The 22,532-nt window shown below is 45.7% G+C and overlaps 1 protein-coding gene across 2 annotated transcripts in view; it reads right to left on the minus strand.

Annotated features, from left to right (window-relative positions):
• Positions 1-22,532, minus strand: part of IGSF3 (immunoglobulin superfamily member 3) — a 118,049-nt gene continuing 95,517 nt past the window's right edge. For both annotated transcript variants that reach the window (XM_083611491.1, XM_083611490.1), the window contains 4 exons: positions 10,608-11,018; positions 7,528-7,935; positions 4,210-4,635; positions 1-2,960 (listed from right to left, as the gene is read on the minus strand). In XM_083611491.1, coding sequence (XP_083467617.1) covers positions 2,710-2,960; positions 4,210-4,635; positions 7,528-7,935; positions 10,608-11,018 — 1,496 coding nt within the window. In that variant the 3' untranslated portion in view covers positions 1-2,709. The remainder of the gene's footprint in view (positions 2,961-4,209; positions 4,636-7,527; positions 7,936-10,607; positions 11,019-22,532) is intronic.

Consider the following 22,532-nt stretch of genomic DNA (forward strand, 5'->3'; position numbering starts at 1 on the left):
TCACACTTTCAACACAGTTTACTACAGCTCTCTCGTGTAATGTATAAAACATTTAGTGCAACATGGTACAAAGTTCTTTAATAATAATAATAATAATAAAAATCCCACACTGTTTCCCCACATCATGCAAAGGTAGCTTGTTCTTTTTCCTCTGGGTTTATTGGCAGAGAAAAAGTTGTCCATAAAGCTTCTTATAGGCAGTGTCCAACGTTTTGAAAAGAAACGAGATCCTAAAACTGGGCAGCAACTTGGCAGCGTAATGGACAAGTCCTCTGCAAGGTAACCTGTGTGATCATCGGTGCTGCTAAAGGGACAGTCCTCCCACTTGTGTCTACTGGCTTTGATAAAACACCTGCATATTTTCCAAGAGTCCACAGCCACAGACTGGAATGACTGGCCACTGGAGGCCGCTGTGGGACAGCTTTCCGTAGACAGAAGGAGCTGGGAGGGGAAGGGAAGGACTGCTGGTTATATAGAGAAGCATTGATGCTACTAGGTCAGTACAACAGATTTTTCAACGCGAAGATAAAGAGCAATGTTCTTTAGGGCAGGAAATCATCTTGCTGACTTGTTTCCTTTTTAAGAGCTGAATTGAGTTAGAGCTCCTGCCCCGAAGCAGTATATGTACAGGACATTTTACATTTATAAAACAACAGACACAACCTAGGGGCTCTCTTTCTGCTTTGCTCTTCATTCCCATTCACTTTTTTTGTTTCCTCCCTTCTGAATACACTAGGAAGGCAAGGAGGGTGGAAGGGTGTGTGCGTTCTCAAGTTACACGCACGGAGGGGGTTTTTAATCTAGGAATAATAGTTTGCAGAGGCAGATTTGGTCCGGGGAACATTCTGAATGCTTTACTGGAATGCTACAAAGCCCTCCTTTGCGAAGGAAAGAAGATGATTTTTTGAAGAAGCATTAAAGCTTGGGTAAATACAGCAAGTTTACCCAGAGAGTAAGTGAGGTGAACATGTGCAACCAGCCGCCTGGCGGAACACATGGGTGACATAAAACCTCTGCGTGGACACACACCACTCGCAAAGCACCATTAATTAAAGCAAATGCGTTTATCTCCACAAGATGCTCTGATAGGGGCAATCAAAATTTACGATGCCACTCCACGGGAAGAGTGCGCTCTGCTGCCCACCCCCCATCCGCCTTCTGCCAAAGCAGCTAAGCAGACTGGCATGTGTGGCTGGCAGCATGTGCCCTTGCGCAGATTCAGTTGTCTCATGACAAAGGTTGCAACTAGCTGCCAGGAAGACTTTTAGGAAGACAGCAAAACAGCCATTTTCTAGAAAGCACAACTTTCCCCCCTTATCCTAGAGACCAGAACGAGGGGATGTAAGAGTGCTGGTCCACCAGGTATAACAAGCATATCCAAAACAGCACAGGAGGAGCACAGCTGGCTTACTGCGGCAGAAAGTAGACACCCTGCCTTTACTGAGCCCCAACATTGTTAACACCGTGTCTTTCACAGAAAGAACAGTAGGGATGGTTTTGTTTTTTGGCCACTTATTGGAGTCCACTTATTGTGGCTTCTGCAGGGCTGTGAGGAATGGTGGTGACGGGTGCTGCACCTGGAGAAATAAAGCTGAAGAAGCAAAATGGCACACACACATAACGAGAGAGAGGGAGGAGGCTATTCAGAGGCCCTTGCTTGCCTGGTGAAAATTCCTTGGGGTAGTTAGTGCAACTGGAAGTAAAACTTGGGTCAGTGTGTCCACACATTCTCTGCCCTGTGTTTCGGTATCCCAGAACCAAGTCGGAGCCAGGCCCACTTAAAGAGGCAGCCACCTCCCCACTTCCTAAATCATTACTTTGGTCAGTTTGAATGTCTTTTAAAAGTTCAGGTTTCCACCCCTGCAGTTTCCAAAGGCGTGGCAGTGGGGTTTAATAAAACCCAGAGGGCAACCAAATGCCTTTCTAGTAAACAGAACTGTGTATAGGCAGCAGTACTGGGGGGGAATCAAGGCTCATGGGCTGTACCTCAGTGACACACACACACACACACACAGGCCGTTGTTGGATTGCAAGTGGCACAAGCAATTCAGTTGTGGTGCCAATGGCAAAACAACCTTATATGCATTTTCTGTCCCCAAAACAAATCAGAAACACCTGGAGATGGAGGGAGGTGGCAGAGGCTCTCTGCCCTGGAAGAACTACTTGCTGCTTGGACTATAGGAGCAGTTCTGGTTCTATTCTCTCCCAGAGCAATAGGCAGACCATTCAGTCCTTTCTGGCCCTTTCCCAATACCAAGGGTCAAGTTCTGTCAAACCCAGCCCATTTGATAAAACAAGCTTCCTCGAAAAACAACGCGCCCAACTTTGGCACAACGAGAGCTCCAACAAAATCAATGCACTCTGGGGATTGTCCTCTGCATAATAATACAAGAAGAATATTGTGTGTCTTTGAGCAACAGAATTACAGGGCAAAGGACAACCGATGAGAACTGATGGAGGGGGAAAGCTCAGTTAGAAAAAACCACTATATACAGTGAACACATGGACCTTCCATCTCCCTTTGCAGTTGGGCTGGGTCTTCACAAGCATTCTGGGGTGCCTGAGTTCTTCCAGTCCCAGAAGTTCAGAGGGACCTCATGGTGGAGCTGAGTTGGGATCCAAAAAAGTACAAAGGTTGAATAAAAAGACAACAAAAACACTTCCTTTGGGTTCCAGGTGCATCTTCACCTCTCTGTGGGTCTCTCACTTTTAATCTATAGTCCCTGGGTGGATGCTGAGGACAGGAGGCTCCAGGCAAGTGGGCGAGTAGTTCAGGTGTGGCTCTTTGATCCACAGCAAGGGGACTCCGTTCTTGCCTTCAGAATTCTTGCTGGAATTCCTGCTTTTGAATCGCACCAGCAATATGGTGATGATGAGGATGCCGAAGATGGGGAAGGGGTAAAAGAACACAAAGTAGAAGAGGGAGTCATTGGAGCAGATGACGGACTGTAGAGACGAGCCTGGAAGAAGTTCACACAGGGAAGGGGGGAAGAGTTAAAACATTCAGAGCAATGAAACTTCACTTTCTGAGCACCTGAGCCTAATGGCCACTAAGCAAAGGCAATGGCGGCTTAAATGGGGGACCAAGACAAGCCGAACTATGCGAAGCAGCTGCCATTTTTTCCCCTTGGCTTTTCTGCCTCAATACACCAAAGTTTTATTTTGTTTACCCTGTGGAATGGGTACCAAAGTGGGGATGATTTTTTTAGATTCTCGGCTCCTATGAAAAGGGCTCTTTCCTAGCCCTAATCTGTTTAAAAAACACACATGGATACACAATGCAAAGGCTACAGCCTGTTATACTCAGAATTTTAGGATGTAAACTTGAGCCGAGCCTTGGAGAACAAGAGGAGTGTCATGCTTATTTTGCCTGGCACTGGGCCACTAGAGCATGAAGAGAGAGCTCCTGCTACACAGAGGTGAGGAGGGAGGTTGTAGTCCTCCAGCTGTTGTTAGACTCCAACTCCCATCATCCCTAGCTGGCATGCCAATGGTCAGGGATGATGCAGGTTGTAGCCCAGCAACAGCTTGGGTTGGGCCACAGGTTGCCCACTTTCATAACAGTAGATTTAACACTCATTACAAAGCCTCTGTTTGAAAGCTGGTGGGCTGTCCTACTTTTGGAATGCAACAGGTGCCTCATTGGGCTGCAGGAGACATGCGTTCAGTGTCATCACAATACATACTCGCCCCTCTCAGCTGATTCAAGGAAAGCTTCAGCTGTTAATCAGCTACACAGACTGCCACAGTCACTATTATTCTGCAAGTTGCTTCTATGCTCCACCCAGTGAAGTTTGGAACTTCCATATGGTTTCACCCTCGCAACATGCAGCATGATATATGTAATTCTCAACCCCTAAACACATAATTTGCAGGTGTTACCAGGAACAGCTGAGGGATTATGGCAAGATGCGAAACGGGACATTCTCTAAGAATAAGGAGACTCAGCCAAGCCCATGCCTTTTAAGGCCCAACTGTAATCAATGGTGAGCGAGCCCTGACAGCATTGCCAAATTGGGAACTTCTCAACCAAAAGAACCACTGTCTCTGTTAAGTTCTGGCTTCCCTATAAAACTGAAATTCCAAAATCTTCCCCATTAGCTGATATTCTGAAAAACCTTAGCCAATTTCGCTCCCTTCAAGCCGTATTGCCCCTGGGCCTCTACACACAAAATCTACCCCCTCCTAAAATGCTCACCATCACCTCACCTGAGTCTTGCACATAAACAGCCATAAGGCCGGAATCCTCCTCTGCGAGTTTGTACCATGCTCCCCTGGGGTTGGGCAGCCACTCTTCCACCCGGCAGGAGTAATTGCCAGCATCCGTAGCCCCTGCCTGCAACACAGTCAGCCGATAGAGCACAGCCGAGAGCCTCTGGAAGCGCAGCCGGCCTTCCCAGGGGGTGGCTTCTCTGCTGAAGATGGCGTCCTGGCCTACTCTTAACAAGGCCTCCCTTTCTTCTGCATACTTGCGACCAGCAGGCCCACTTTTCTCTTTAATCTTCACGCTGAACCACGTCACGGCAAAGCGGGAGTCCCGGCTGGAGAGGGAGAGGATGTTGCAATCCAGATGGAACTGCCCCTGCTCCGTCACGGTGAGGTTGGCCATGGTTGTGTCCACTTGCAACGAGGCATCTGAAAATGGTGGGGACATGCACAGAGACTGGTTAGCTTCTCTCACTGTACAGACATAAATGCACAGACATGGCTTCTTCAGGAGGCCTGATCACTGGCCAGCTAAGAAGGACTTAATCTCCCTTAAATTGGAACGGAGTTTGCCTGTGAGGGCTCTCTCCCGTCTTCAGGACTAACAGATCCAAAGAGGGAGGAGAAATTGAAAAGAGCAGCCTTTATGGATGCACTGCATACTCTTAGATCGTTAAGGAAGGAACTGTAGGGAAACAGAGGGTTTGAGAAGAGAGTAAGCCCATGATGCAAACAACGCAATGGGCGGGACTGTGCAGCCTCTTTTATTACACTGATTGCAACTTGCTGACAATGAGCTGAAGGCCATGTCTCTGTCCCAATCAAGACACCCTCTGGGAAAGAGAAGAAGTTGCTGTGCAGCCTATTCCTTACTCCAAGAGCCACCATTATAGAGAGTCATGATGTAACGAGATTCTGCAAAAAAAATTATTCTGCTCTCCAGCCAGAAAGAGCTCCTAGAGTAGCTTACAAATAAGCTTGAGGTATCCTGTTGAAGGGTGGTATCTGCATTAACAGGAAGGGCATGGCTACTAGGCTCCTGACACCTCTAGTAACATTCAAATGAGGGAGATCATGACTAAGGGCTGCAGTAAGGGCATATTTATAACACAGCCCCTCCCCACCCCCACGTCTTGTTCACCATTACCAGAGCTGTGTGGGATAGGACCCAAGCGAGCAGCAGAGATGCCACTCCTGGGACACAGGAACTGGCACCAAAATCAGCCAAACACTTTCAAGGGTGGAATTTCATAAGCCCTAGCACATAGCAATAGGCACAAGGACTGCTCAATACATACAAAAACAGAGGGATATAGTGCATTGGTATCATTTGCTCCAAGACATAAGGGGGGGGGGATATAAGCTATGTTATTAGAAATACGGCAATACTTACACATTCACATTGCACTTATTAAAAAACAAAAGCATTTCTTATATAATTAAGAATACAACCAACTGTATATTAATAAAGCCTCATCAATCTTTTCCCCTCCTTCAGAGTTTGTACTATTTCACTGGCCTCAGGGTTGGAAAATCTAATCAACGGCCTCAAAGGATGTTTTGGGAGAAGCAGAGAATTCATAAAAGTAAATGGACAGGACAAATAATTCCTGATGTGTACAAAGACATTTAATTATTTTCAAATCTTGTGAGTGAGTCAAAAAGTTTATGGGGCATAATGATTCCTACCACCTCTTTCCTATTCCTCACAACTCAAAAGTAGCTGTTAAGGTTTCCACCCTCAAATTAGAACCGTTGGTCTATCTTGGGGCTGTAACAGGTCATCTGAGAACCTTCAGCCCAAAAGGAAGATTTTGGAAGCTTAGTTGCAATGTGTGCAGCGTTCGCAATTACTAATGCCTGGAGACAACTCTTTCCCCACAGAGACACTTAGCTCTTTCTTCTTTGGCCTGAAAAATGTTTCTCTAGCAAAGATGTTAGTGATAAGATTTTCACGTTCTCCCAAGAGCTGGCTTGCAAATCCTGTCCTCAGCCCTGGAAAATCCTATTCAATCGCAAGCTACGTTTTGGACATTCCACAGGCACCAACCAGTCTGACTGAAGCGCACAGGGACTGTGAGAGGCATCTGCAAGCAGCTGCACCAATTTGAAGGGTATTTCAGAGGCCAAATTTCACCATCTTAAACTTGTGCTGCACGTTAGAAGCTGTGACTGAAATGCGTACAGACTTAATTTAAGCACTTCAAAGCCACATTATTTCCCTAGTTCTTAGAAATTTCTTTTGTACTTTCATTTTACCTAATTTAAAACGTTACCCTTGTGGGAAATTGTGTTGCCAGTAAATTCACTGTCAAACTTTCCACATGGACATCTCACCAGTCAAAATGACTGTGTCCTCACCTTTCCTTCCTATGAACTCTGAGGTTAAAATCTTAACCTGAGCAGCCAATCAAGCACCCAAAGCATATCATTATCTCCCATTAACTCACACACAATATCACAACAAACCAATGTGAATTTGTAAACAGAAAACTGTTTTATAACCCTCCCCCCAAAAAAACCCATTTAAATGCATTAAATCAAAACAAGATGACCTTGTTTTCAAAACATGCCTAAGCTTCCTTTGCTCTTGTCAAGCTCAGGGGTTTAGGGGCTTAGAGACCTTGGAAAGGGGGAAGGAGATGACAGATCCTTCCTCAGTACCAGAGAAGAGAGATGGCAAATTTCAAAATCCTAGTAAGGGATCTCTGTGTTTGGAACACGACTGCATTCCCTGTTTCATATTTAGAACAGAGGTTGTAGAGGGTCCTGAAGAAGCTAAAGTGTGTATTACCAGCTGCATCCTAGTGGCTTAGCTGCAAATGTTAAGGTGTGATGAATCTAGGCAGAAAAAGAAAGGTGAAAGATATTGACCATGTCCCTACTCCTATTCCCCAGCTTAAAGGGTGAGTGCCAATATTTATGTAGCCAAAAGAGCACCACCCCATGCACAAGAGGGTGGTAAAAGCATGCTTGGGGGAAAACCTCAAGATTTGCAGAACAAACGGAAAAATAACTGAGGAGGCAAAAAGCTCCCAAAACCTGGAAGGGGGAGCAAGGACTGTGGGGTAGGGGGAAAGGGGAGAGGAAAGAAGTAGGGAGAGAACAAAGGTACAGCTGCCCCTAAATGGTCAGCCTAGGCAACTTGTCTTTCTCCAAATATTAAGCTGCAGTTCCTGTATCTATATGGTGTGCAGTAGGGAGAGGCATTCTGTATACATAGCAGCTGGATGTTTCTCACAGCAAGTTCCCTCACCATAAGCAGTGATTGAGCTTTTCTTTCTTGGTGGCCCAAAGCCCCGGACCCACAGATAACTTTACCTGGCTGTTTCACCACAATGGTTGTCAGCCCAGACAGGTCCTCTGCCCGTTTGTACCATGCGTTTGTGGGACCCAGTATCCACTCCTCCACCCGGCAGTCGTAGGTCCCGCTGTCCTGCACTGTCATGTTCTGGATGGTGAGCAGGTAGAGGCCTGGAGAGGGGCTTTCCAAGCGCAGCCGGCTCTTCAGATCGTTCAGGGCTGACAGCTCTCCGTATAACAGGGTGGCCTGGCGAGTCAGCTTGAGCACTGCTTCTTTCTCCGGGTGGCCAGATTTCCACACATACCATTCCACAGACAACTGGGAAGCCTGGCTGCTCCGGTTGGTGACCAGGCACTCTAAGGTCACCCATTCATTCTCCAGGATTGTGATGTTCTTCTGAGTCTGGTTCACTTCCAAAAGGTTATCTTTGGGGGGGTTTTTTTTGGGGGGGGGGAGAAGAGGAAAAGCAACAACATAAAATTAAAAAGAAAACCAGTTGACAATGCAACAGGACTTAAGCAGTAGTCTTTGTTTTATACTGCTTCAGCTCAGCATTATATATTTGCTTTTAATGGTATTAATCTAAAGAGATCCCTCCAGGGGAAGGTCACTGGGTTCCTTTGTGCTCCGTACAGTTCAGGGTGGCCCTGAAAGCGGAAGAACAATAAGGCATTTTTGTCCTCCATGCAATCTGCAGACACAATACCTACTAATAAGATTTAGGGATTGCAAATGTACCAAACCAGACTATTTGGAATATCAGCAGCAGGTCATCACCAGGGATTAGGAACTTCCTTTACAGCTGGCCTTAATTGGACACAACTTCCTCCAGACTGGCTGCCTGGAGCTCTTTTATACCGATTTAGTGTGATTTGCTCTACAGTGCCAACCACATGACAATGTGATTTCTTGAATAGCATGGGCTCTGATTTTTCTTGCAGGCTTCTCACCTCTTTCTACAGAACTGAGATTCAGAGGACTTACTTCAACAAATGCAAGGACTGAAATGCAAAATGCCACAATGTACTCCATCGCAGTGAAAGCCTTAAACACCACTTGAAGCTCTCCAAATGCAGCGTCAGCTAGTTACTGAGGACTAGCCACACCTTGGGCCAGTTACTGAATCCCTGGCACACTCAGAAACCCTGATATTGTACGGCCTGGAAATTCAGGTCTCAGCCTAACTTGTGGGAAACTCCCCTATGTGCTTTTGTAACATTGAGGATTATTTTTCAATTATGAGAAAGCAAACGGCCCTGGCTCCTTCCTCTTTGCTTCCTGTGTCAAAACTGCGACCTGTTCTTCTTTCCCAACTCTGCTGGGCCTGATATGAAAAAGCAGGTTGTCCTTCAAGGACAAAATGTTTAGATGTCAACACAAAGCTTTCTGGAGCAATGCTTAGCTGCTGGGAATTGCCACCCCTCCCAGGCTCTACTCTATAATAGACCTCACCTTTCTGCCTCTCTGTTTGTTGGCTGGCGGTTCATTGATTTATTCAACACTTCCTTACTTCCTTCACTTTCCATTCCTGTCAGGGAAAGGATCGCCCCTTAGCAGCCAACTTCCCTCTTCATTAAACTCTCATTTCTAAGAGCTCAGCACATGAGAACAGAAACCATCACTCCACATCACCACTGGGACCCAGGCAATAAATAAAATTAAAGTGTACAGGAGGGGAGGAATTTGACACAGAGCTTTCCCAAGCAAACAGATACCTCTCCATCTGATCACTATCAATGAGATACCATCTCAGAGGCATAGAAGACCGTCTCCTTCCATTAAAACCTGTTTGAGCAAACAGGGGGAAACACTTCCTTGCTCATGCACCAGGGCCATGAAAATCTAGACTCCTGTAGTCAGAAACAGAGGCACTCTCAAAGCCAGAGGTTTTATAACAGCCTTCCCCAACCTAAAGGTAAAGGTAAAGGTCCAGTCGGGGACTCTGGGGTTGTGCGCTCATCTCGCTCTATAGGCCAAGGGAGCTGGCATTTGTCCGCAGACAGCTTCCGGGTCATGTGGCCAGCATGACTAAGCCGCTTCTGGCTAACCAGAGCAGCACATGGAAACGCCGTTTACCTTCCCACTGGAGTGGTATCTATTTATCTACTTGCACTTTGACGTGCTTTCGAACTGCTAGGTTGGCAGGAGCTGGGACCGAACAACGGGAGCTCACCCCATCGCGGGGATTCAAACCACCGACCTTCTGATCGGCAAGCCCTAGGCTCTGTGATTTAGCCCAAAGCCACCCGCGTCCCCAATCTAGTGCCCTCCCAATGTTTTGGACTACAACTCCCATCTTCCCACACTGGCTCAAAGCTGATGGCAGCTGGAGTCTAAAACATCCAGGTGATGAGCTAGGCTGGAGAAGGCCGTTTATAGGCTTTCCCCATGAACCACAGTCTGCAAACAGTATTTTCAGTTGTGTCCTGAAATACTTTCGAATAGCAAAAGCTGCAGTCTGGTGCAGGCAGGGCAGGGTGGTGTTGCTCACTTGCCTTCCCCACCCTAAGTGTCAATGCCAGTTCCTGAGTGGGAGGGGGGGAAGTGTGGGGAGCTCAGCGCAGTGCGGGTATGGTGGTGGAGCTATTCAGATGCTCCTGCGGTCAAGCCCGCACTGCGCTGAGCCAACCCATGCCTTGCCCTCCTCTCTCTCGGGAACTGGCATGGATGCTTGGCACTGGGAAGGCAAGAGAGCAACACCACCCTGTCTGTGATGCCCCACTGACTGCTATTGAGAAGCAGGAGATCCTGAGCTATACATAGGTTTCCAGAGTACGAATATGCAGGAGAACATGATTTTGCTGCGAGAATTTACTGAAGGCATATTGCCCTTTCTTTCTCTCAGATTTGCTCTCCTAAAGTTCCTGTGACGTGCGGAAGAATGGAAATGGGGCTACAGTGACACTCCCGCACGGATGCGTCTGTACAGCAAACGTGCAGTGGGGCCAACATACATTCTTATGGTAGGAACAGAGGCTTAACTTTCCTTTGGGAATTTGCCAGGCAGAGTGTGCAGACAGGAAGTTGCTGCGGTTCAGGAAACAGCTATAGACATGAAGTCTTAGGCAAGCTTCAGACATGGCAAGTGAGATATTACCTGGCAACTTGACAGTGACTTCCGTCCGGCCAGACACTTCCTCAGCCAGCTTATACCAGGCATGGTTGGGATTGAGCAGCCACTCTTCCACGTGGCAGTAATAGCTGCCGCTGTCGCTGACCTGGGCTCTCTGGACTGTGAGGCTGAAGAGCCCCCCGGACAAGGACCTCTCAAACTGCAGCCTCCACCTCAGCCCCTCTTCCTCAGCATAGGTGCCGTACTCAAACACAGAGTTGTGGGTGGTCTTCAGGATGAGCTTCCCGTCTGTGTCCGATGGTCTGTGGACATACCACAGGACGGCAAAGTGGGAGTCCGGGCTGGTCTGAGACTTGACAGAGCAGTTCAGGGGAATGGGCTTGTTCTCCACAAGGGTGATGCTCCGCTTGGATTTGCTGACCTGCAGCTTTGTCACTGGGGGAAGGGGATTGGGGGGGGGACACAAAAGACAGAAAGTTTAAGGCAAACAACAACCACCACTATTCAATTATTTTTATTTGTTTACTTTTTCATTCCAACCTATGTATACGATGCCTCTGCACATGTGAAGAGTGCCTTTCTTTCACCAAAATTCACCATGTCTGGGAATTTTCTTTCTTTCTTTCTTTCTTTCTTTCTTTCTTTCTTTCTTTCTTATTCTATCTGCATCTGTTTACAGAGGTGGGGAACTCCTTTTGGGCCCAAGGCCATCCTTCCAGGGGATACATGCCAGTGTTGGGCGAGGCCATAAGCAAAAGTGGGTGAAGCTATGGATGTGATTTGCCTTCATACAGAGCAGGCATAGGCAAACTCGGCCCTCCAGTTGTTTTGGGACTACAACTCCCATCATCCCTAGCTAACAGGACCAGTGGCCAGGGATGATGGGAGTTGTAGTCCCAAAACATCTGGAGGGCCGAGTTTGCCTATGCCTGATACAGAGGGCTACATTTCAGCCACAAGGTTTCTACAACATACAGGCACACCTGTTCCATGTTCCACCAAAGCAAGCAATAGGTGTTTCTCCCAGTTCAAAGGCACATCCCAGAAAGACAAAAGCACCCAATAAGGGCACAGAGCTGGACTGATGAGCCGCAGTGCTTGGGGAGAGCCCTGAGTGACAGAGAGAGAGAGAGAGACTTGGGGGACACGTTTGCCCCCAGCTGTGAGGTTCCTCACACCTGGGTTTATACAAATCTACCTAAAGGTAAAGGACCCGTGGATGGTTAAGTCTAGTCAAAGGCGACTATGGGGTATGGCGCTCATCTTGCTTTTCAGGCCGAGGGAGCCGGCGTTTGTCCACAGACAGCTTTCTGGGTCATGTGGCCAGCATGACTAAACCACTTCTGGTGCACAGAGGACTGTGACAAGGGCCAGAGTGCACAGAAACGCCATTTACCTTCCCACCAGAGCGGTATCTATTTATCTCCTATGCTGGTATGCTTTCGAACTGCTAGGTTGGCAGAAGCTAGGACAGAGCAACGGGAGCTCACTCCGTCAGGCAGATTTGAACTGCCAACCTTACATCTACCTACCTATAGAGTGCTCTCTTTCTCGTCTTTTATCTTAATTGGGCTGGCCAGGCCTAGGCTAAGTCCTTTGAGCATCACCTCCATAAACTTCTTGCTGCTTGCTGCATTTAGCTTAGTTATGTTTGCCTTGTGCTTTGTTTTCTCTCTACTTTTTCATGTATTTTTTAGACTTGCACATCTGGCATTAGCTCAGCCCTCATTTTCTTATCTGATCAGCTTTTGTGGATGCGAGTTACCACTTTATCATTTTGTAGTGTTTCTTTCTTAGGACAAAAAGGTGTGTAACTGGAACCTCTTTTTAACACCGTACTTTTCTTCCGTTTAAGATTGCTTCAGCCTTGATTAACTTCTCTGAATGTGTCAGTAAACAGAAGATGGAGTTAGCTGAGGAGTTAATTATTCCAGGATAACCAATCATGTAAACAAACTCTTAGCAGACTTTACAATTAACTGTGAGATTGAAAGGATAATTGTGTGTGTGTGTGTGTGTGTGTGTGTGTGGGTGGGTGGGTGTGGGTGTTTTAGAAACCCCTGTATACTGTACCCATCCATGTCAATATGTAGATCATCCCAAGTTTTATAAACAGTTCTTCATTGATCATTAAAAAAATATATCAGAGAATCCTACAGCAGGGGCAAAACAGGAAATATAATGCAATTCCCATCTCACTTGTGTCTGTTCCTAAACTGTTCCCTGGAGGAACAGACACTACCAAAAATGGAACTCACAATTCTCTCTAACTGTAGGTCTGGGATTTCATCGTAACGAAACCGAAGACAAAAAAAGTTGATATAATATGGAACAACACACACACACACACACACACACACACACACACACACACAGTCTGACACCAGCACATTGCTACAAGTTTCAAAAGGAGAGAGGGCACCCTCCCTGGAGTCTTTCAAAAGCTCCCCAATTCCGTTAACCCTTCCATGCCAGACTGCTTTGGAGGGAATGGAGATAAGGTGAGGCACAAAACATTCTGATAAAAAAGCACTCTCGTGACAATAGAACTTTGCTTTTCCTAATACAGCATGCAAGGTTTATGCATCCTGGCAACACATTAAGAAGTTCCCCTGGAGCCTATATTGCCGCTGGCTTTAATCAGTATGCTAATAAAGACTAGATAGCTGTGCTCTGCAATGACATGACATATAGAGGAAAGGAGCCCTCATCTCCTCTCTCTAGGGAGCTTGCTTTAATAGGGAGGCTTAGGCTCATACTGCTGAGTAGATACTTTCCACCTTATTAATTTTAGGAGAATAACCTCAGCCACCAAGAGGGGGCAACGTGACCCAGTGCACCTTCCTGGCTGGTGCCAAGAAGAAAAACGTTATTTCATGTCTCTGCCAGTGCTTGGGAGTCCTTGGGATGAAAAAGCAACAAGGGAAAGGAACCAATTCACAGAAATTCTACTCCTCCTACTGCTGTCCCCCCTCCCTTGCTAACAGTTTATTTTTAATTGGTACCGGATTATTTTCTGGCACTGTTGCTAAGGAAACCTCAGTTGCTATAGTAACTGTATATGTTAAATGGGCAGCCTATATCTGCTAATAAAGTACCACACACACACTCCAGCAGAGCCACGGTGTGTGTTCACACACATGTGCACATGCTGAGCATGCTATCTGCCCCTCTGGTGTTTTTTTGGGGGGGGGGCATTTTGCTGTGGCATTCAAGATTTTTGAAGTCCTCTTCCATTTTATTTCCTCTGAGTTGTAATAAGATGGAAACATGTGGCAGTCTCTGCTCTGCATTCACATGCTGGGTGTTTGCTTCTCCAGACTGGAATGGTTGAGCTAATGAGCTGTCTGTGCTGGCAAAAGACAGACCTTGCAAGGTTTATTGTTCATACCAAGTTGGGGGTGGCCCCTTTGCGCCACCATAAGCCCCCCTCTTTCAATTATAGCTGCCCATGTACAGTACCTCTGGCTAAGAACTTAATTCGTTCCGAAGGTCCGTTCTTAACCTGAAACAGTTCTTAACCTGAGGTACCACTTTAGCTAATGGGACCTCCCGCTGCTGCCGCACCACCAGCGTGCGATTTCTGTTCTCATCCTGAGGTAAAGTTCTTAAGCTGAAGCACTATTTCTGGGTTAGCGGAGTCTGTAACCTGAAGTGTTTGTAACCTGAGGTACCACTATATTGGGAACAGCTAAAAACATATCTTGCAAATGGTGGGCAGGGCATGCTCCGTGGGGTAGTGAGATCAGACATGTCTCACCGCTTCCAATTTCAGGGTCCTTGTCAGACAGAGAACAACCAAAATCCTGGAGCCATGACTCTTATAATTACATATAACTGAAGAACCTCTCTTGGACTTCTTGGATGGAAAGCAAAAGGAATGAGTAAGCGCTGCCTGGATTGAAGACTGGGAAAACATCAGCAGAGGGAGGAATAAATGGATATTACTCTAAACTGAACATCGGATTAGGATGAGGAACACTTGCTAACACAACTGACAGATGGATAGCTGGAAGTCATTTCTATCGCTCTCTCTTTCTCTTAGTATTTTGTTATTATTCTTATCTTTCTGTCTTTCGGCATTCTATTATTATTTCAGAGAATCGTAGAGTTGGAAAGGACCCTGAGGATTCTCTTGTCCAATCCCTTGCAATGCAGGAATATGCAGCTGTCCCATACGGGGATTGAACCTGCAGCCTTGGTGTTATCAGCACCATGCTCAAACCAAGTGAGCTATCCAGGCTCAGAAGGATTTCTCTTAATATTCCTACTTGTTATATTTGCATGCAGATGAAGATGATCGATAGTTTGCAGGACCTTGTGTGAGAGACAGGGAAGGGGAGAACTGGGAGGGTACATCATTTTCTGTATGGGACAAAAAATGGGATATACTTGTGATAGAGAATCTTATATTTTTCTTTCTTCTTTTTGTTATCTTGGTGTGAGTTGGTGTGTCTTTTATTGTACTGTGAAATTTTTTTAATGAAACTTTATCTAAAACAAACAAACAAACAAACAAACAAACAAATATCCTGGAGCCAACACTGATTTCCAACCCATGTTAAACTCAGCACTGAGCTGGCTGCACGTTTAGCTCTGCTTTCTGAGCCTCTGAACTTTTAACACAATACCAGTTATTCCAAGGTTTGAAAGGAGAAACTATGCACACCTATCATAATACTGTGCCAGAAACACATCAGCGTTATGGAAAAGGACATATTCCATGCTGAGTTATACACTGACACGTATGGGTGGCAAATTTGGGGTTTTATTTCTGCCTGCATCATTGTAGTCAGCGATGGAATCATGACTGAACACCAGCTCTTGTCTAAGAAACATGCCATGCACCAAGAAATAAAGAACAGGGAGACAATGTGAAGAGCCACTAGCTGCACATTGCTTTGGGCAGATGTATCTGAAAGGCACAGAGACACCAAGCACATCAAAAGCCATAGCTGCTTCTGTGTTTCAGGTGGCTCAGCTTGTAGCAGCTTCCCCTACACAGCAAACCAATTTCACGTGTGGAGTAACACAGTTAACCAGTGGCTGCTGCTGAGATGCCAGGAGACCAAAGCCTTTCCGCAACACCTGCTCAATAAGCTCTGGGGAAATAAAGCAAGGACCTGAGAGGAAATCATACTTATGCCCGTTCATTCCTAATCCAATTGCTACACGATCACTTGGTGACCTGGAGGAGTTGAGCAAAGGAGAAGTTAAGCAAAAATAGTAAAGGGCATTAGGCACAGCTTATGTGGACATTAGGTTATTCCCAATGCCACCTGCTACTGCACCATTTTAACTATTTTTTGTCTAAGCAGCAAGGTTGCTTAAACTTGGCAAGGTGTAACAAGTCAAAACATGTTAAATATGGGATTTAAGATTAGCTGTGAGCAGTTATGGTTCCCTTGGCCCCAGGGCAGAATGCAATTGCTATCTCTCTACACACAAAAGAGGCCGTCTGGGGACCAAGAAGTGAAGAATGACCTTATCGGAAGCTACTGAGGGAATTTGGCAAGGAGAAATGTAATTATCTACTGGAATTTGTCCGCAGGGATTCAGACTCCCTCCTCACACATCCTTGCTCTTGCAACACAGGAGAGGAACTCCGACTTACAAGTGGCCAACACACACAGTTACATTTCTTTGGAATCATCTGCAGTTGGCAAGCAGCTCTGTTATGCCTGTAGAGTGGTACCTCTGGTTACGTACTTAATTTGTTCCGGAGGTCCGTTCTTAACCTGAAGCACCATTTTAGCTAATGGGGCCTCCTGCTGCCACCGCGCCACTGGAGCACAATTTCTGTTCTCATCCTGAAGCAAAGTTCTTAACCCAAGGTAATATTTCTGGGTCAGCGGAGTCTGTAACCTGAAGCGTCTGTAACCTAAAGCGTATGTAACCTGAGGTACCACTGTACTAGTAGTTTGGGGGCTTTATCAGAGTCACCAGAACAGGCTATAACAGTATTCAGTGTGGGGCTGTTGTTTTTTAAATAGCTCTTTCACTTAGGTGTTCCCTTTTTTAAAAAAAATGTGCAGGAGACTAGGGCCCTGTGGGACTTGACGTCCTTCCGCGAGGCCTGCAAGATGGAGCTGTTCCGCCTGGCCTTTGGTCTGGGCCCAGTTTGACCTCCCCCCTATGGGACCCTGTACCTCTTTGGCCCTTTTATTGGCTCATGTGGGACCAACATGGATAGCTGGCCCTGATGAATACTTGAGGTTCCTGACCTCTATGGTTGTAATTCATGGGCAGTCATTTAATTTTATCCTGATTCTAATTTTTAAGCTGTATTTTAATCAATTGTTTGATTGTGTTTAGCTGGGGAGGGCGGGGTATAAATAAAAATTTACTTATTACTTATGAGTTCATGGTCACAAAACAGTGAAAGTTCTGCAGTCACCATTCCTGTTTTTAAACAGGCGGAAAATTTCATTATTTTTCCAGAAGGCACCTAAGCAAGCCCACTGCTAGCTAAGATCTGAACCCAAGAACAAAGCAATACTCCCACTTCCACTGTATTTTTATAACTGCAGACACATTGTTCAACTTTGCTTCGCTGGTGTATAGTTTTGGGTGGCATGCTATCTGTCTCCTTTATAGTCCCTATTCTATCTGAGAGAATCACAGAATCGTAGAGCTGGAAGGCTCCCAAGGGTCATCTAGTCCAACCCTTTGCAATGTACGAATCTCAACTAAAGCATCCATGACAAATGGCCATCCAACCTCTGCTTAGAAACCTCCAAGGTCCACAACCCCCTCGAGGGAGTCCGTTCCACTGTCAAAGAGGAACCAGAGTAAGAGCACTCTATTTTTATTAATTAAATTAATTAATCAAATTATTTAATTATTAAATTAATTTATTAATTTATTAAATTAATTTTAATTAATTACAAATTTAAAACTGCATGTTTGTATACTCAGTAGGAAAGGGCCACACCTCTTTGTCCTGGATCACTCCCACATGGGCTGCAAGGAGCAAATAGGAAGGCTATGCAGTCTTTGGTGCAAATTGCATTTTCCTCAGTCAGCCATGTAAGCAGGCAAGACACTCTGAACTGCAAGCCAGGCTTCCTCAAACTCATCCCTCCGGATGTTTAGAGACTGCAATTCCCATCATCCCTGACCACTGGTCCTGCTAGCTAGGGATCATGGGAGTTGTAGACCAAAAACATCTGGAGGGCAGAGGTTGAGGAAGCCTGGGCTAAGCAATGACTCCATCTGTGACTGGATACACCACCCCTTGGGCAACCAATTCCTAAGATAAGTATGTTGGTGAAGATGCACCCTCAGCTTCCTGCCCCTAGAGTGACCTAGCTCTCATAAAATACTTGGATCTGTAGGGCAGAAGTGCCAGACACGAAACATCTCATCTTTTAGGCTTAAAAAACAACAACATCCCTCCCATGTTATATTGCAAGATTAAAGAAAGAGAAAATCAGATCAAATACCGCAAGCTCTCTGCTAGGGATAAACTACAGAGGCAGGACACAGGCTCGCCTCCCATAATTCAACTATTAAGATGATTAATCTTGCCAAAGACACCCTTGGCAAAACATTCTATTTAAAAAAGAAATGGGAGGGAAGCAGAAGGAACTGGTCAAGAACTGAAGGGGAGCTGGGGTGGGAGAGGGGGAAACAGAATGACGATTCGCAGAGCAGCGCCAAAACCAGCAAAGAGTCCCATGGGTTACCACATCTGAGCTCGAAGGGGAGGCAGTCAAAGGCTGCTTTGTCCCACTTTGAAGGCACTCTTCCCCAGAGGCTAGCAATCTTCAAAGACAGCTTTCTCCTGGAGAGAACTTATGAAATATTACAAAGTTTCCCAGAGCTTGCCCTAGTTTTCGGAGCCTCTGACAGAATTTGGCCTTTTTGATGTAAGAGAAGGGAGGGCAACAGGCAAAAATGAAAAAGATACAGAGGGGTTCTTGCGAATCACAGGACAACCTTGCCCATACGTGCACACGTACACCCCCACCCCACCCCCCATCGCTAGTCCAATTAATCTGATGTGAAGTTACAAGACTTGGGCTACAATCCTAGCACCACTTACCGCAATGAACAGGCTAGGTAGACATTCTGTAAGCACTGCACTGTAAGGCCACTGAGTTCCACTACAGGTTTTATACTGAAAAGGCATTTGAAAATATGCAGTAAAACACAGCTGAGGTTTCCAGGAGTATTTATAGTTTGTTTGCAGAGAGAATGCCCTTCAAACACTAAACTGAACCTAAGAGTATGAGACCCCTGCGGGATCGTTGTAGCTTTCTGTTTTCACAGTGGCCTAAGGGAAGCCCTTGTGCAATAGCCAGAGCTGGCCCCAAACCATCTAGCTACCTGAAGCAAATGCGCTTCCACACTCAGCTCAAGGTGTATAGTACCCAAGGCTAGTCAATTTATTTTGGCACCTGAAGCAGAAAAGTCCCACAAGCGTCCCTCCATCACAACGGCAGTAAAAATACAACAACCATAATCACCATGACTTAAAATAACTAACCGATACTGCAGATCTGCTTTCTGAGGCAGCTGTCTAACACTAGGGCCGGCCCTAGCAATGGCACTGTCCTGTTCATGTTCCCCAACAGCTGTCATTCAAAGGTATGTAATATCATTTGTGGTGAGCTACACTTCACACTTCAATGCCCATTTACCAGTTTGGAGAGATCTTTTTGGAGGTCGCTGGAATCCCTTTTTGTTTTTACCAATCTGGCCAATTAGGCGTCATTCAGCAAACCCAGTCACCACATTGCTCACACCCAACTCTTTATGAAAGAGTAAAAAAGAGACTAGTCCCAATACAGCAACTTGACTGCTCCCATGTTCTGCTGTAATGCACAAAGACAGGCCTTGCAATGCCTAAACCCTTGGTAACTTCCAGGCTAGATTACGGCAAAGCGTTATATGTAGGGCTGCCTCTGAAGATGGTTTGGAAACTTCAGCTGGTGCAGAATTAAGCAGCCAGGTTGCTCACCGGGGCAAGACTGTTTGCACATATTACACTGATCCTGGCTGGACTGCACTGGCTTGCTAATTAGCTTCTGGGTCCAATTCAAAGTGCTGGTTTGGACCTATGAAGCTTGAAATGGCTCAGGACCACAATACCTCAAAGAGTGCCTCTCCCCATATAAACTGACAGGACTCTGCAATCATCCTCTGATGCCCTTCTTCATGTGCCTCGTCCAAGAGAGTTTTGAGGGTGGCAACATGAGAACAGACCTTTTTTGCAGTGGCTCCCCATTTGTGGAAGGTCCATCCAGTGCCTTCGTTATACAGTGGTACCTTGGGTTAAGGACTTAATTCGTTCCGGAGGTGCGTACTTAACCTGAAACTGTTCTTAATCTGAAGCACCACTTTAGCTAATGGGGCCTCCCGCTGCTGCTGCGCCGCCGGAGCACGATTTCTGCTCTCATCCTGAAGCAAAGTTCTTAACCTGAAGCACTATTTCTGGGTTAGCAGAGTCTGTAACCTGAAGCGTATGTAACCCGAGGTACCACTGTATTTCTTTTAGGTGCCAGGTAAAAATGCTCCCCTTTAACCAGACTTTTGGCTGATTAATATTCTACAGCCTTTTAAATGTGTTTGGGGAAAGGGTGTTGTTTTGTTTTTGTTTTAACTACAGTGGTACCTCGGGTTAAGAACTTAATTCGTTCAGGAGGTCTGTTCTTAACCTGAAACTGTTCTTAACCTGAGACACCACTTTAGCTAATGGGGCCTCCCACTGCTGCTGTGCTGCAGCTGCGCAATTTCTGTTCTCATTCTGAAGCAAAGTTCTTAACCCAAAGTACTATTTCTGGGTTAGCAGAGTCTGTAACCTGAAGCGTCTGTAACCTGAAGTGTCTGTAACCCTGTACCATTGTATCTCTTTTGTGCTTTTATCTATTTTTATCTTGTGAGCTGCCCTTAGATCTTCGGATGAAGGATGGTAGATAAATAACAACAATACTTTGGAAATATATTGGAATTCCCACAAAATCTGTGCAAACACAGAGAGATATTGAGAGAGAGAGAGAGAGTACTAAGTCTTTAAGCCTGTCCTTCCTCAAAATAATATTATTATTACAGCTTCACTTCCTGTGGTTTTGTCCCCACAGGGAAAGGAAAGGTTAGGAAAATTATTCAGTGGGACTTGACAATGTTGGAGACTTTGAACTAAGCAATGCAGGTGTGCACCTCCACAATATAATCCATTTTGTGATTACCTGCTTATGAAATGGCATGAAGTCATTATGGTTTATCTTTTTTACAGAAGGAAGTTGGCACATTTAGTTGCATTAAGGAAGGTGGTGCTTGAGAATAATTAAAGAAAAACAAGCAGAAGTCACTCTGGGGGCAATCCCTTCTATGAAAGGACTATGGAAAAGAACAAGGAGAGGGGGAGTTAATTCACAACAAGGTTAATTTACTCTCTTGGAGAATCAAGGACAAATAAAAAAATAATATAATTACAAGGAAGGGCAGAGTCACAAATAATGTGGCCAGGTCCCTAAGGTACATGGTACCCTGGCTCCTGCATGTGCTATTCTCTTGCAGAGCAGAATAAAATTCCTACTCAAACTGGATTAACAATACTGGAAATTGCATTAGGCAACATGGGCGGCAGGATGGTGCAATGAGAGTATGAGCAAGGGAAACAACATTAGGCTCTGCGACTATTATTACTGCCGTTATTAACTTGTCACTTTGCCGTAGTATTGCCTGAAAGCAGGCCAAAATGATTGAATTACTGGAGAGGAGAGTGGAGAACTGTTTCTTGGTAAATATGACAACATTAACTCTTTCCTGATATTCTCACAACTACTCCCTGCTTCCCCCCGTCCCTATACCCCTTCCCCAACAAGCTGGAGAAAACCACTAGGGCAGATTCTTTGCTGAAAGAATCTTAACAAGAGAAGGACTTATATTCCAACCTTCTTCTTTTTTTAGCATACAGTACTGCCACAGTAGGTTCAGCTAGGCAAAATACTGCCCCGCCCTTGAATCCAATTTATTTATTTTATAATTTATTTCATGCATTTGTTTCCCACTCTTTTAGGCCTTCTCATTTTGGTGCTCCTGAAGTAATAGCTCTCAAAAGTCCTGTGACAGCATGGAATGCACATCCCTCACTCTGGGAAGCTGACAGTGTGATTTCTTAAGCCAGTTCAAACAAAATGAATTGTTTTGAGTGTACCATGGAACAGCTTTCAAAAGCTGCAGTTAAAACTCCCACTTCAACTGCTTGCTGAATTTTCTGCACACTGTAGTGACAACCTGCTTGGACTACTGTAATGCACTCCATGTGGGGCTGCCCCTGAAGATAGTGGTGGCAGCTGGTGCAGGTTGCGGTTGACGGATTGGTAGGTGGGGCAGCCTATAGGACAATGTGACACAGGCCCTGAAAGCCCTGCATTGGCTGCCACTGAGCTACTGGGCCCAGTTCAAGATGCTGGTACAGTGGTACCTTGGGTTACATACGCTTCAGGTTACAGACTCCGCTAACCCAGAAATAGTACCTCGGGATAAGAACTTTGCTTCAGGATGAGAACAGAAATCGTGGCAGCGGCAGCTAAAGTGGTGCTTCAGGTTAAGAACAGTTTCAGGTTAAGAACGGACCTCTGGAACGAATTAAGTACGTAACCAGAGGTACCACTGTACTAGCATATAAAGCCCTAAATGGTTTGGGGCCCAAGTACCTAAAGGTGTGCCTGTCCCAATAACAGCCACCTTGGGCCCTATGATTGCCCAGTGGGGTTTGGGGGGTGGTACTGAAGAAGAATGTCCCATTTCCCTATATTTCTCTGTTTTGTTAATCACAATAACATATATATTATTTTAGTGATTAACTGAATCCTAAAATGGATTCAGAGCAAGCTGACATGAAGTGATGCTTAATACTTTCATAACTCTCTCTCCACCCATCCACCCCTAATTAGTGTAAGATAAATTATGGTGGCAGGATGGAGAGGAAAGTTCAGG

The sequence above is a fragment of the Podarcis filfolensis genome, assembly GCF_964270895.1.
Source record: "Podarcis filfolensis genome assembly, chromosome: 4".
Lineage (NCBI taxonomy): Eukaryota > Metazoa > Chordata > Lepidosauria > Squamata > Lacertidae > Podarcis > Podarcis filfolensis.